The sequence below is a fragment of the Amorphotheca resinae genome (genome assembly GCF_003019875.1).
Source record: "Amorphotheca resinae ATCC 22711 unplaced genomic scaffold M430scaffold_15, whole genome shotgun sequence".
Taxonomy (NCBI): domain Eukaryota; kingdom Fungi; phylum Ascomycota; class Leotiomycetes; order Helotiales; family Amorphothecaceae; genus Amorphotheca; species Amorphotheca resinae.
In genome coordinates, this window is record NW_020194485.1 from 139,196 (window position 1) to 153,802 (window position 14,607).

Sequence of the window (14,607 nt, forward strand, 5' to 3'; positions counted from 1 at the left end):
GAAGGTAAACTGGGTTCTCTCCGGCTCCCCGACCGAGGATAGAGCTAGAGGCTCCCATGCTCGTTGTTCGTATTAGTGAAGAAGGAATGAAAAGGTGGTTTGAGGAATTGAAACTGATGGTGGTTCTTGGAGAGTGAGGTTTCAAGAGGTGGGTGGAGGATCGAAGATCGGGGAGGTTGCCTTATAGTTGTTTTTCGACTAAGCGAGCTTCGCGTTTGATGTAAATGTGGTTACAAAAGCGAAAGATAGGGAAAGTAAAGATTCTAGAGACCGAGTGTTGTAAAGTATACCTTGTGAGTCTACTGTAGAGTATCTTACCTTATTGTAAGTCAAGTAGCTACTAGCTCTTGCGAGTCTACTGTAGAAAATGATGCACAACCAAAAGTCTGTCTGCCTGCCTCTGGTGAGTCGAGCACATTCGAACTCGCGCACAACCTTCAGAACCTCAGTGCATAGATAGGATAGATCAAGGTTCCCAACTGGTTTTGTCGTAGCCGTGCCATTTGACTTTATATCAGACTTCGCGGCGTGCTGTTTCCCCGTTCAGGTTCTGCAGCGATGTCGACAGGGAAGATTTGGGTAAAGTGCATCCGATGTTGGACAGCTATCTTATTACTAAGCGGTCTCGATTTAAGGTAGCTGCTAGCTGGACCCGCCACTATACTGGATACGGAAACCCCCATATTCAGGGACGGATTCCGGGGGTGTGCATCTATTATTATCTGGCTGTCCCGCCGGAAAAGAGTTGTTCCGTAGCTCCCGGCGGGGATCCAAATCTGGCCTCAGGAAGAAACAGCTTCTTCCAACTTCTCTCCTCTCGCCTCTCTCTCCTTCTCATTACTCTGTTCTCTCTCTCCTTTCCAACCTTTCCATCTCTTCTCTCGACTGCGAACAATGGATCAGGATTACGGAGGATATGTCCTGCTACGCCCTGCGCGTTCCCGTCCCTCGATCCTTGCGGCGACCCGTCAATCATGCCTACAATGGGTGTAGGCGGCGAGCACACCTTCCCGCATTCCCATGACGCTACGACTCCAGGATGCACCAAGGATAAAGTCCCTGTCGTCCCCCCCACATATCACTTGGAGTCCTGCCTATCATTCCCCAGACTCTATCGCCCGGAGGAGTGAGTATCATCAACTTCATCTGTCGAGACTTGATCAACTCCTTCTCTTATCTTCTCTTCTCTCTTCTCTCTTCTCTCTCCTCTCCTCTCTTCTTTTCCTCCCTCACCTTCAGATGCTCTTCCATCTCCACATGGTCATCAATCCCCCCCAGTCCTCCTCCTTCGTCCACAAGATCAAATGGCGAGCTCAGATCTCCCCCCTCGTTCGCCAATCGTGACCGTGGAACACCATGTCGGCCCCGTCTCCAAATCATCTCTCCCCATCGTCCCCCCCGACGCCGAGTCCAAAGACCCCTCCTCATCGATAGGCGGCGAGTTGGCAGAACCCGCCGCCCTCCCCCAAGGGACCATCGACCCTATCTACGAGGCAAAAGCGCGGATCCTGAACCATGCTGTACGTACCAAGTATTGTATTGCGCGCTTCTTGCGATGCCCACGTGAGACCTAACGTGTGACAACCAGATCCAGGAGATCGGGATGGGATGGTACCAGTGGCAGCTGTTCATCGTCGTCGGCTTTGGCTGGGCTAATGATAATCTCTGGCCCATTGTCACATCCCTCATCTGTGTGTTCTGCGCCCACGTGCAATCCTTCCCCCCGACCCCCCCCCCCCTTACTGACAAGAGATCCAGTCACGCCAATCGCGAATGAATTTCTTCCACATCGGCCTCCCCTTCTCACGCTCGCCCAGAATATTGGACTCCTTGCCGGCGCTGTGTTTTGGGGCTTTGGCTGTGATGTGTTTGGCCGCAGGTGGGCTTTCAATCTCACCCTCGGGGTGACAGCAGTCTGGGGCATGATTGCGGCCGGCGCTCCCAACTTTGCTGCCATCGGCTGCTTTGCTGCCCTGTGGAGCTTTGGCGTTGGCGGGAACCTCCCCGTCGACTCGGCCGTCTTCCTCGAGTTCCTCCCCGGCTCGCATCAGTACCTCCTGACCATCCTATCTGCCGACTGGGCAGTCGCTCAGGTCGTAGCCACGCTGGTTGCCTGGCCCCTTCTCGGAAACCTGACATGTCAAGAGAATACCACGTGCACCAAATCGGAGAACATGGGCTGGCGGTATTTTGTCATTGTGATGGGTGGCATTTCGTTGATCGAGTTTGGGATTCGTTTTGCATGCTTTACGGTCTTCGAGTCTCCCAAGTATCTGATGGGTAAGGGTCAGGACGCAGAGGCTGTCAGAATTGTACACGAGGTGGCGAGGAGGAACGGCAAAACTTCAAATTGTGCGCTCGAAAACTCCCTCTACCGCACCCCACCGCTGACTAGGAGTAGTGACGCTTGAAGATTTACAAGCATGCGATCCGGAGGGAACGGGCACGCAGACGGATGCCGCAGCCGCTTTGAAGCGCAAACTGGAGAAGTTCAATCTCTCGCACGTGCGGGCACTCTTTGCGACCCCGAAGCTGGCGTTTAGCACAGGCCTGATCATGTTGGTCTGGGCATTGATAGGTAAGCTGAAAATCGAGTCATTCGGATTGGATGTGGTGGTTGACTCAAGACTGACACTGGAATTTAGGTCTTGGATTCCCCCTGTACAATGCCTTCCTGCCATACATCCAAGCGACGCGCGGTGCGAAGTTCCATGACGGCTCTACATACATCACCTACCGCAACTCCCTGATCATCGCCGTGCTCGGGGTCCCAGGGGCCCTGATCGGCGGCCTGCTCGTCGAGATCCCGCAATTCGGGAGAAAGGGTGCGCTCGCCATGTCCACGATCCTCACGGGTGTGTTCCTGTACGCATCCACGACGGCTACGACATCCAACGCCCTACTAGGCTGGAACTGCGCGTACAATTTTTGTTCGAATATAATGTATGCAGTGCTCTATGCTTACACCCCAGAGGTCTTCCCGACCAAGGACCGCGGGACGGGCAACGCACTGGCGGCGACAGCGAATCGCATCTTTGGCATTGTGGCGGTGAGTACTGCAACTGTGTGCGGTTTTTCTTCTGGATGCGTACGTACTGACTCGTCTAATCGTAGCCTATCATCGCCATGTTCGCAAACCTGCAGACCTCGGCGCCAGTGTACACGAGCGGCGCTCTCTTCATCGCCGCGGGGCTCTTTGTCATTGTGCTTCCCTTCGAGCCGCAGGGGAAAGCCAGTCTCTAATACCAACAATATATCGTGATTTTCGAAACCGCCAAGGCGTGAATGAATTAATGAACGAGACATGTATATTATCTTTTTACCTTCTATTCTATCTATCTAGCAATATATATCTAGCAATGCTCTATTTACAAACAACACTTTTTGCCCCCTACTAATCCCATCCATCTTCCCATCTCTAAACCCCTCACGTGATAACCTTCACCCTGAACCCGACCTTCGACGTCCGCGCCGCGAACAAGATCAGCGTGCCAATAGCGACCGCTGCACCCGTAAAGCCAATGGCAGCATCAAAGCCATACTTCCGAACCAGCGTCCCCGCCACGGGCGTCCCGATCAAGATACCCAACCCGCAAATCGCAAAACACATACCGATACGAGTCCCGATGACCGACGGGTTCGGACTCAGCGTAACGACGACAGTAGGCGGGATAGACACGAAACAACCGGAAAAGAAACCATACAGCACACAAAACACAATCAAACCAGCAGAACTCTCAATACCCAACCAACCAAACGCCAATACGCACGCGGCCAGCGTCCCCGGCAAGAGGATATTCAACGGGCCCACCCGATCCGCGACAAAATTCGGGATGATTCGACCGAACACACTCGCTCCGTTCATGACAGCGAGCATATAAAACGCGAGATCAGGCCTCATAACGTTCGTCTCGATAGCGAAACTCTGGACGTAGAAGAATGGGATGTAGAGACCCATGAACCCGAAGAACATGCCGCTGGTGAAGAGCACGAAGGGAGGTTCGTGGAGCGCGCCGATGTCGAGGAGTTTCCGCGCCGGACCGGGGGGAAGGCGGGTGCGCATCCCGAGGAGGGATATGGAGAGTGTGGCGAGCATTATGAAGCCGAGGATTCGGGTCGCCCAGCCGAAACCGATGGTGGGTTGTAAACGGTGGAAGACAATGGGGTAGATTACTCCGCCTGTGGAGGTTGTTAGGGGTGGGTTTGTTTGGTGAATAGGGGGGCGCCTTAAGGGGGAAGAGAGAGGAAAAGGGGGGGAATGAGAGAAAATCGGACTCAGAAAAGAAGCGCAACATAACATAACATACCCAAACTACTCCCCGACGCCGCCAACCCCGTCGCAAACGCCTTCTTCCTCGAAAAATACGTCGCGATAATCGCCACACTCGGCACGAACAAACAGCCACAGCCAACACCCACACACACAGCCTGCGCGAGCATGACCTCCCAATACCGAGTACAGATACTGGTCATCATCATACCAAACACGACGAGGAACGAGCCCGCAAACAGCAGGTGCCGGAAATACCCAGCGTCGAAGAGCGGACCCGTAGCGACACCGACGAGGAGGAGGAGATAGGCTTGGATGGACCCGATCCAGGAGATGTCTGACGGCGACTCGGGGAGCGCGGTCGCGTAGTAGGTTTGGTAGACGCCGAAGGTGTTTACGATGCCCCTGTGGTGGTCGGTGTGTTAGCTGACTGATTGCTTAATTGCTTGGTGGATAAGGGGTATGTATAATGTGATATAGGAAAGGTAGGTAGGTATTAAGGGGGTGGTGTCATGTGATGTACACGTGATATCGATTGAAGGAAAGGGTAAGCAAACCAAGAATTCAGGAACAGGAAGAAGGATCCGAGGACTTGGAGCCAGGCCCTCACGCCGCCATCTGGGATAGGGTCGATGATGGGAGGAGGCTGGGGCGCGGGGGGAGCTGAGATGGAGGAGCTCTCAGCTGAGGCAGAGGCGGAGCCGACATCGAGAGTCTTCTCTTCGTCCGCCATTATCGCGGTGCTGCTGGTTTGGTGTTGTGAAGGTTGCGCTTTTGAATTTCCAAATTAATTGTTAGTTTTTTTTCTTTTTCTAGTTTTCTCTTCTCGTCGTTTTTTATGCTGGGTGCTTTTGTCTTCTGCCCCACAACCTTTGAAAGAGGGAGGATGGGGGACGGGACGGGATAGGTAGGGCAGGCAGAGAAGAGGCGCAACGACGGCGAAGTGTAAAGAAAGATAGATAGATAGATGAAGATGCTATTCATCAATCAGCCCTCGTCCTCGCCTCATTCACTTCATTCACCGTCCTCTCGCACAATCCTCAGCCCTCCCATGGCATCGCATCAGCATCAGCCGTAAAAAAAGAGCAGCAGGAGGCAGCCAAGACCAGCTTGGTAATAAAAGGGTCTCCCTCCCACTCCTCGAATCGCGGCGTCGTCGGCTCATCGGCACCTTAGCTCGCGAGAATCCCATGTCTGCGCGGGCGAATCAAAGAGTGTGTGCGTAAGAATTAGATGTGCAGAAGTTTTGGACATGGATGGGAGATATCATCTTTGATCTTCTCGTGTTGATTGTTGGTTGGAAGCCGGGGGTGGGGGAAAGGATGCCAAGCGGCGCGGAGAATGTTCCACTTTCTGTTCTAGATGGGCCCCGCTATACCCCGTATAGTAGATCTGCCGAAAGGTGGGGGGGATTTCCGCTGATGATTGATGGTGGTGGAATCCCGCTCCTGTTCTCCGTCTGTTCTTTTTCCACTCCGCTCCTCCTCCTCCTTCTATCGTCTCTTCATCATTAGAGGTATATTCATTGTCCTTTGAACTTCAAGACAAGGGCTGAAAGGTGTTAGTTTTGCCTGTGCCTTGACAAAACACCCCTCTTGCATGTTTCCTGCGCTTCGCTCTCGCGGCGTGTTTGGAATTTCCTTGAACTTCCCTGATCAATGCATCGGGACCTTTCTGAGGAGGAGGCTTATACTTAGCACCATCTTTCGCTGCATTTCGTGACTCAACAGCTCCTACGACCTCAAAACGAGCTGGTATCCAGCGAAGTTGCACATCAATACCAAGCTCCCTCAAGAAGTGCGCTGCCACTACACCTGCCTTGACCACTTTGCCTCCCAACGACGGAGTAAATCTCGACTCCCGCATTCTCAAAAGGGCATCTTTCGAACACGAATAAACCACTACCATAGAAGGCCTCTCTGTTGTTTCCAGCTTATAGCACTCATCCTTAGCGAACTGAAGCGCCATAGACACAGCCAAGATCTCTGCCACCTGAGCATTCGTCTCACGCATAATATGATATGCCCTTCTTACCCAGCGGTTAGGGTTTGGTTTACTTCTGCCCACGACTCCGAGGCCAGAAATCCGATCGTGGCCTGCTCCGAGTGTGCAGACATTTGCCCAGAAGATCATACGGGTGCCTCCTCCGTCCTTCAGCCGCGAGGTGTCGGTATATTCATGGCTTGCGTAGGTGCCAGCCGCCTCGGCATCGAAGTCGATGATCACACTGCCTTGGAAGCCCTTGCTCACAACTTCTGTCCCAAATCTCCTTTGTTTTTGTCGTTCAGTGAGCGGTGCTGGCTCTTTGGAGTGGGCCTCGGCCGCTGCCTCAGCTGCATCAGAAGTATGCAACCTTTCTGGAATCAAAGTGCATGTCTCCATAGCAAATTTCTGAAGATGATGCTCAAGGACTTTGTGGAGATGGAGATGGTTAGCTAGATGGAGAGATGAAGTTCAGTACGAAAATAACCGAGACCGTGAATATCGTAGACTTTCGCTTAACACAGGCCTTCCAGGTCGTTTTAGTTTCGCTTAATCCTCGACCTCGCTTAGTTGTGTCGACTTGAAGGGCGACGAAAGCAAAATGGGCCGCGGTACTTACCTTAAACATCAAATTTCCATAGTTTTACCTTATGCAAGAGTAAGTTTAACGTACATACCTAAAAAGCTTCTTAAAAGTTAGTCATAGACAATTACCTCAGACTTGTCACAGGCATGATTGAGTAACAGACCACGGTATAGTACAGCTAGTGCTATAAAGGTAGGGTATGTGATTCAATTCAATTGATTCTGCAAATACATAGATATAAATACTTTCAATATAAAAGAGAGAAATGATCCATCTGACCTATTCTCGGGGAATCATCGTCATCATCATTGTTCATTAGCTAGCCGCTTCAATTATCCGATGCGTAATGGTCATCTCACGCTTTCACACCATTCGGTTTCTTCACTTCACCATCCCAGTTGATTTTCATAGCTGGAAAAAGGAACACATGGGTTAGCCAGCATCCAAGGAAATGTAATGCAATATCCCCTTCCAAAAACCATCCACGAACCAAAATAGGGCAATTCAAAACAATGGATAAAGGGGGACTCACTAGTCGGGAATGGGAAGTAGCTTCCTCGGTCCTCACGCATATAAATGAAGAAGCCACCGGGTCTGGGGATCTTCTTGAGTTCGCCCTGCGGGCCAGGGGCACGGCGCAGGTTATCGAGACGGCCGACCACTTTCCACATGGCGGTCACCGCGACCATGCTTGCGTCCTTGCCGAGACAAGCGTGGGTCCCGTCGCCGTAGTGGATGTAGGAACTGAGGGGCCGGTCGAGGCGGACTTCATTGGGGTAGGGGAAAATGAGGGGATCGCGGTTAGCGCTTACCTAGGGGGAGTTAGTGGGGGGATTGTGAAAAGGGGGGAGATGGAATTACGAAGGAGACGAAGACGGAATCGCCGGGGTTGACTTCGACGGTTCTGCCATCGTCGTTGATGACGTCGGCGCTGGTGGCGCCGCGGTATAGGCCAAAGGTCCCGGCGAGGCGGATACCCTCCATGGCGTAGCGGAGGAGGAGCTCATCTGCTTCTGGGGTGTTGAGCTTGGCGATGCGGTTGATCTCGGGGAGGTGGGCTTGGCCTTCTCCAAGGTAGTAATCCAGAGATTGGGCAAACTGTTACTTTAGTCAGAGACTCACAAGGCTCAGAGACATGATGGAACTCACAACTTGTGCTTGGTTTGCGACCATGGCTCCAGCTGTGGGAAGCATCTGGGACCAAGTTACTTCGTGGGGTGACAACCCTGACGCCAGAAGTTGGCGGATCATGTGAATTCCGTAATCCTTCAACGGGCCTTGTCTTTCGCTGAACTTATCAGTAATGCCTGACATGAATCCAGTAGCTTTGGCAAGTTTGACATTCGCCTCCACAATACCTCCTAACTTGGTAGCAGCAGCGTGGGCAGCCTGCTGCAGACCGAACGACTTGGTGGTATCGAGGTCGAAGAAGATGGCGATGAAGAATGCTGCCAGGACCATGTACAATTCATGTTCCTGATTTGGTAAGCTCGTGTCCTTTGTGTTTGCCATTGCAGGAATACAACTTACGGTAAATAAGCCATGCGGGTGGTCTGCAGTCTTCAGTGGGAGTGAAAATACATCTGCGGCAAAGTGGACATGTGTGAGATTGCCGACACTGCCACCCTATTAGTGTTACCCCCCAAACATTAGGGTGGTTACTTACTCGCGAACAATGTCTATCTGGTTCACACCGGCCAGGGTGTATGCCTTCTCGGATATCAATCTTTGAGTAATGTACTCGTAGAATTCTTTGACGTGAGCCTTCCACTGCTCCTTGTACAGGGACTTGCCCATGAGCTGTCTTTGCTTGGCATACAAAGCACCATCACCAGATAACATGAAGTTAGCGCCGAGCTTTCCAAAAACACGGACAAAGCCTTCACCCCAAGTCACTTTGTATTTGCTTGGGTTTTCAAGGACATATTTGGCTGCCGAGTACTGCGGTAGAGATTATTAGTGATTCATGTATAATACGAATGAGCAATTGAGAAGAATTGCAATCACGTACCGACGTTAAGTTCACTCGAGGTGCCATCCTGGCTGGCTTATCATAACTAAAGCAACGCTCCCTCTTCAGACTGATAAGAATATCCCTGGTCGCAGATGGAATCGTCATCGGGTAGTGCGCATAGATTGAATCGCCCTTGAAGTGTTGCGGGAAAGCCCTCGTGATAAGCTTGTAGAAAACGCATCCTTGGTTGATTGCAAGATCCGTCGCAACTTCGTTGTAGCCCCAGTTGGTCAGGTTGCGAGGGTTATAATCGATAGTATAGAATCTATCACCGCGCACGAGGCAGACGGCATCCGACAAGATGACTCTGGAAATCGTGTACGGCGGGCAGATACCAACACCTGGGTTCATTGGTGTCCTAATAAAAGATCCGATCAGTTTAATTGCTTCTTGAAAGCGTTGAAGCTTTTATAGGGGGTACCATAACTCACTTGGCATCTTCAGCAATCATTCCAGGGTAAAGTTCAACGAAATCAGGGTGTTCATAAAGATGGCGGAAGTGGTTTGCGACTTTGGGATCCGGGTTGATGTCTTCGAATGTCTCGTGGGGTTTGAGACCAAAGTGCTTCCGGAATTCGTTCAACCCAGCCACGTTCCATTTTCTACCCTGAATTATCCCCAGCATCTCAATCGGCTTCATGCACTGCGGGACATTGTTCGGTCCAAATGCACCGGCAAGATCTTCAATGCTCTCAGTCAAACATTGGACCAGCTCGTCATCGTCAAGTCGTCCATCCGCACCACGAGTAAAGTGAGCATACTGTCGTTTAATAGGATCCTCGGGGATTGATCTATGCCACTTCCCGAGCCCTATCATCATTTCCTGCACAGTAATTTCTGACGGGACCTTGCCAGGGAAGAGTTTGCGGTACAGATCTTGGGTCCACTTATCGTCGCGGTCACTAATGCAGGAGTGCCAGCGATAGAAGAGATTGAATTCGGCGGAGACTTGGTTACCAGTCCCGCGCTCAACTCCCTCTCTTACCCCCGCATCCTTGCCTATTATATGGTGTTAGAGCAATTGGCAATTTGAGGTCCTAAAGAAACCTACCCATTTCAGCTCGTGGATCAAGAGTCCATGTCGAGTTTGTCCTATTAAGGCCAATAATGGTGCGAACATAGTCTGTGAGGATGATATTGATATAGAGACCAGAAGTGATCAGACTGACAGAAATGGTTATCAAATGGAAACGGTCATGCAAGAATGAAGAACCTACCGAGCAGTCTGGAAAATATCATTATCATATTTCGCCCAGCTCTTCTCTTCCATCTCAGGAGTCAGTCCAGGGGGAGGCTTCGTGAATCTGCCATTTTCATTGATGACGGGCAGTTGATCGGCGACATAGTTATGGAATCGATTGAACATGATAAGGAAAGTTGCGATACCCGGGGGGAAGCCGAGGATTCTCTTATCGGCAAAACAATCGGGTTTGAGCTTTCCATCTTTAAAGGTTCGGATCCCGTTTTGCTCCTCTTGACTGCTGCCATAGAGCGGGGAGAGATCCAAATATGAAGAAGTGGTAGATACACTGGGGTTGGTGTGATCGGTCCGGAATATATCATGGATAATGATAGAGGCCAAGTACCAAAGCATGCTAGTGAGCTGTTAGAAGATAGTTTTCAAAACTGCTATACGAAGAGATGCATACGAGCTGACTCCATTTGGGTGAGGCCTATACTCGTATCTACTCAACACGCAGTCAAAGACCACGCCTGGATCGGGTAAAGCTCCGGGAATGACAGTCGATGGTCGAACAGATCGTGCGTAAGGCTGCCCAGCAGCACCAAGTTTGGGAAACATAATGTTGTTGTACGATCCATCTGGTTTTCTGTACATGTAGTCATCGCCCATGTACGACTGTGGTGGATGGTCTAGGGTGCTCCACAGCTCGCCGATGAAGCCGTTTGTGAGTTCGACTCGATTCTTGGATAGGGGAGGTAGACCGGCAACTGCCTGAATTAGACGTTCCATCAACATCGTACGGTCATCTACCAATGCTCCCGTAGCTCTGCCTTTTATGACGTCCAGAAGAGTCTTGTAGTCTATCAAAAACCATTCAGTTTTCTGTCGTACCTTTCAAAAGTTGTGAAAGTTGCAGATGGATAAACAAATTACCTTGGAGTCCCAAGGCCTTCAAATCTTCCTTGAGGCCAGTGAATTCCTTGTGTTCTGAGCACATGGTTAGAGCTGCCATCCCTAATACCTATATTTAGGAAGTGTACATACCATTGTATGTACCATCTCCCGTTTGGGTTGGCAAAGGACGTCTGGAGGCATGAAGTATCTGGGAAAATTCTCGAAACATGTCCTCCACGCCTTTGCGGTCCTCAGAATAATCCTTCACTTCATTTCCATTGCTATCCTTATTCTTGCTAAAGCCAAAAGTGCTTCTGCGACGAGCATGGGTGCCATTGCCATTCACATTGTTGCCGTTGGAGGTCGTAGAAGATGGACTGGTTGACAATTCACCATTCGTGCCATTGATGGCACCGTTGGTACCATTAGTGGTGCCATTTCTGGTACCATTGGAGCCGGAGTTAACTCCCGCTTCATCACTCTTTTCCCTTCTCAGGGTACTTGACAGTCGTTTAAGCATTGTGAACTCTTCATTCGAGGCGTCCTATACAAAGGTACGTGGGTTTGAGCGGGCACAGGCAGTGTTATATCCGACAAATTGTATTACCAATCTCCTATGGAAGAGTACTAGGCACTTGCAAGGTAGCATCTGAGAGGGGGGCCAATGTGGGCAGGAGATTATCGATCTAGGTATGACGTTGTTGTGAGACCTGGACAGAGTCGGGAGAGGACTCGGATTAGCTACACCTCGTCGTGATTGACTGGCTGATCAGAGAGAGTGAGGCCAACAGCTTGCCTGGCTTAACAAATCAAATAGCTCCAGCTCTGGGTGCGTAAACTGTGGCGTGCTCATCTCTGGCGGTGTACAATCTCCAAACCAATCAAGAATGCTATCATAGTGCCCGGCAATTGCGGATAGATGATGGAGGTTTACCTCGGGGAGTTTTCTATATCAGAGCCTCCCCTCCGTGGCCCTCGGCGAGACCGCGATCCTATGTTGATCATCAGTGGCAAATCGAGCCTAACTAGCCTAACTGTACCCTGGATAGATCTAGGGGAAAGCAATGATGGTAGTAGCGCGATGTGATTGTCTCTGATGGGACATGATAGACAGTGAGATCCTTCATGCAATGCGTATCACCGCGGCTCGAGACATTGAGGCCGTGCGAGACAAGACTTGTACTTTGAACGACACTAGGCACGCTGGAAAGAACAAGCCACATAATTTTGCTATAGAAAACATGGACACGATGGCCTCAGCGGTCGTACTTTGGTACGCAACTCAGTCCTGTCCCGCAAGCAAAAGCAGAGGGGATGGGCGCAACGCGGAGAGCAAAACAATCGAGCCAATAGTATGCTTTCAAGGTCGTCGAACGGTACTACCGCGGACTTAGCAGTGGCTGCCGTGTGGTGCATGCGAAGTGCGGGAAAGCAGAAGGTCATGTACAAAATGAAGAGCTCTTGCATACGGCAGCGCATCTAGTTGCATGCACATGGCAGTACTACCGAGTACAGATCACCAGCAAGACGAGTGCGAGGAAGAGGATCTGGTCCAGAGGGCCGGAGGGCCAGAGGAGGGGGTCCACCGAGCAGAAAGACTGGCCGCCCCTAGCAATTAGTCGCCAATCTTGGAGCGCTGAGAGGACAACATGAGAGCAAGATCTGCAGAGGCGCAAGTGCCACGAGTAGTATAGTTTCCTGTGGCTCGCTGAGGTGTTGTCAATATCAAATACTTGGCCATCAAGGATTTCAAGGTCAGTCCGTTTAAGGTTCGACAAAGCGGTTCGCTACCGGGGGCAGCACCCCTCCAATAAAGTTCCGTGCTTGGCTCCCCCCTATAGAGGTCACTGCATATGTAATTGCGCTGTATTCCACGGGCTCCACGGGCTGATCATGGCGATCATTCCCGACTATACGATCCTCGTCGGGGGGGGAGGCGGTGGTGGAACTGTTGGGGCTCTGGGAGGAATGTAGTCGGTACCTGAACGAGGGTATACCCGTGTGGCTTAAGCATATTAAAAACCCGAGTTTGACAACCATCAAAGTTCCTATACTTGCCTTAGGTATGTACGACATAGACATACTGCGGAGAAGTCATGACATACAAGGTCCAATCCATGCCGCTGTCAGTCCTTGTATTGTCGATTCTGCGCCCGATTGTAGCTTTGATGATCGGTTCTTGTATCCTCTTCTATGTTTGCAATATTTCATGCTGTGAATCGCCCTATTTCTCTCGTAAATCCTGTTGGGACGCGTGGCTGGGGTCTAGGTGGTTTTTTTTCTCTTGTTATGCCCCTCCCTTACCGCTCTCCTGCTGGCAAAACGGGGTTTTCAGTCCAGTTGTTAGCCGCTTTCTAGCATGTTTTAGAGAGGAACTTGAATGTATAGGTAGGTACCTTAGTGGGCATCGACTATAAAAGTTTTCCGGCCCTTGGAGTCTGGACTGACGTCTCGTCCCTTGGTCCCAGAAGGACAAAGTAGGGTAAGGTAAGGTACTTCTGACTTGGGGGGAGTACAGTACTAAAGGCCCGTACCTAATCTAACCCCATTCTGGTTGGTTCTGAACCACGTGTGTAACGTGCACGTGAGAAGCCCTAATCCACTTGATTCTTAAGATAATTCAATTCATCTGAATTGCTTTTCTTCTTCCTCTTCTCCTCTCAACCGTCTTCTCAATTAATTGTACGCCACCAGGCCTATGAACCATCCACCCGCCAGAAACCATTACCCCTCCACCTATCATGTTTGCGGTGCCCACACAGAACATTATTGAAAGCGCAGGAAATGCACAGGGGGTCCACGGTCCTCGGTCCACGGTCCACGGTCCAGGGCTCCACGGCTCCACGTACCGCCCTGGCGCCGGGACAGCCCAGACTACCAGCCCACTTGGTGCAAACGCTTGGCGACGGGCCGCAAGACTCGCTGTGCGTTAGGGCATAAGTCTTGTCGGTGATATACATGTACGGAGATGCTTCTCACATGTACTTCCTCAACATCCTTACATGCTTACATGACATTACAGCTACAGGACATTTCTCCCGATCAACATGACTCTTGATCTGCAGCCGCACCTGAACCACAACAAGATCGGCCTCTTGCATCTGGCTGACCTGAAATCCCCCCAGTCAGCGCGCCACTCGTGGGAAATCGATCTGCGTCGTCTGCATTCCCCCAATTCGGTGTGCCCCTCATTTATGGCGCTCTGCTTATTCGTTGCTGCTCTGGGATGCTCCCCAAGATAGGAAATCTAGGAAAACCTCGGGGAGCTACAGCCTAACGCCCCCCGGGAAAAAGGAGGCCAGCCTGGCCAGGCTGGTGGTACACCCGAATCGTCATGGCCAGTCGATGAACAGAAGCCCGCATGTGTGCCATCTAATGTCCGGGGCTCACTATCCAGTATCGGTCCTCGGATGGTCTCCTCTTCTGACCTCGACCAAGATGAGCAGGTCGACCTGTCTGCAGCTTGGAGATCCCCTTGGCCATGGAGTGTCACCTGGCGTCGCCGAAAAGGCGCTGCGCTGCCGTCCTGTGCTTTATTATCGCCGCATTGGCTGCAGTCGTAGACTGATATCTTGCTGGCTGAGCAAGGAAAGAGAGCTGCTCGAACTGTGTCGCCACTATTCACGATGGACGCCTCGCATCTCCTGCCCACGGCTGTTCAGCCGCATCCGCATAAC

The 14,607-nt window shown here is 51.3% G+C and overlaps 6 protein-coding genes across 6 annotated transcripts; 2 read left to right on the forward strand and 4 right to left on the reverse strand.

Annotated features, from left to right (window-relative positions):
- Positions 1-1,304: 1,304 nt before the first annotated feature.
- Positions 1,305-3,243, forward strand: M430DRAFT_23398 (hypothetical protein; the record flags this gene model as incomplete). Its single annotated transcript, XM_024864892.1, has 6 exons — positions 1,305-1,520; positions 1,589-1,691; positions 1,759-2,352; positions 2,402-2,578; positions 2,646-3,049; positions 3,115-3,243. 6 exons carry the CDS (start codon positions 1,305-1,307, stop codon positions 3,241-3,243), a joined length of 1,623 nt encoding a protein of 540 aa, XP_024716432.1.
- Positions 3,244-3,427: 184 nt separating this feature from the next.
- M430DRAFT_111218 (hypothetical protein) lies at positions 3,428-5,003 on the reverse strand (the record flags this gene model as incomplete). Its single annotated transcript, XM_024861422.1, has 3 exons — positions 3,428-4,179; positions 4,308-4,675; positions 4,828-5,003. 3 exons carry the CDS (start codon positions 5,001-5,003, stop codon positions 3,428-3,430), a joined length of 1,296 nt encoding a protein of 431 aa, XP_024716433.1.
- A 79-nt stretch (positions 5,004-5,082) lies between these two features.
- On the reverse strand, positions 5,083-5,302 carry M430DRAFT_37781 (hypothetical protein; the record flags this gene model as incomplete). Its single annotated transcript, XM_024867182.1, has 1 exon — positions 5,083-5,302. A coding segment is annotated over exon 1 (172 nt), but the record flags the coding sequence as incomplete, so codon positions are not given.
- A 507-nt stretch (positions 5,303-5,809) lies between these two features.
- M430DRAFT_23400 (hypothetical protein) lies at positions 5,810-6,652 on the reverse strand (the record flags this gene model as incomplete). The annotated part of the gene is made up of 1 exon (XM_024864893.1): positions 5,810-6,652. The coding sequence occupies one exon, from the start codon at positions 6,650-6,652 to the stop codon at positions 5,810-5,812; it is 843 nt and encodes a 280-aa protein (XP_024716435.1).
- Positions 6,653-7,031: 379 nt separating this feature from the next.
- M430DRAFT_148549 (hypothetical protein) lies at positions 7,032-11,922 on the reverse strand. The gene is made up of 13 exons (XM_024863127.1): positions 11,081-11,922; positions 10,970-11,023; positions 10,503-10,896; positions 10,071-10,448; positions 9,905-10,017; positions 9,285-9,852; positions 8,851-9,211; positions 8,506-8,780; positions 8,370-8,457; positions 7,989-8,315; positions 7,701-7,937; positions 7,372-7,651; positions 7,032-7,250 (listed from the first exon to the last, which is right to left on the reverse strand). Exons 1-13 carry the CDS (start codon positions 11,448-11,450, stop codon positions 7,195-7,197), a joined length of 3,501 nt encoding a protein of 1,166 aa, XP_024716436.1. The 5' UTR covers positions 11,451-11,922; the 3' UTR covers positions 7,032-7,194.
- A 1,792-nt stretch (positions 11,923-13,714) lies between these two features.
- M430DRAFT_23402 (hypothetical protein) lies at positions 13,715-14,493 on the forward strand (the record flags this gene model as incomplete). Its single annotated transcript, XM_024864894.1, has 3 exons — positions 13,715-13,854; positions 13,953-14,109; positions 14,182-14,493. The coding sequence occupies 3 exons, from the start codon at positions 13,715-13,717 to the stop codon at positions 14,491-14,493; spliced, it is 609 nt and encodes a 202-aa protein (XP_024716437.1).
- Between the last annotated feature and the right edge of the window lie 114 nt (positions 14,494-14,607).

Bases quoted from the DNA above. Each gene is read 5' to 3' on its own strand.
- M430DRAFT_148549 (XM_024863127.1), bottom strand. From the start codon at position 11,450: ATGCTTAAACGACTGTCAAGTACCCTGAGAAGGGAAAAGAGTGATGAA. The intron at 11,024-11,080 runs GTATGTACACTT...CCATGTGCTCAG, and splicing joins GGGAGATGGTACATACAATG to AACACAAGGAATTCACTGGC. The intron at 10,897-10,969 runs GTAATTTGTTTA...GGTTTTTGATAG, and splicing joins GAAGGCCTTGGGACTCCAAG to ACTACAAGACTCTTCTGGAC.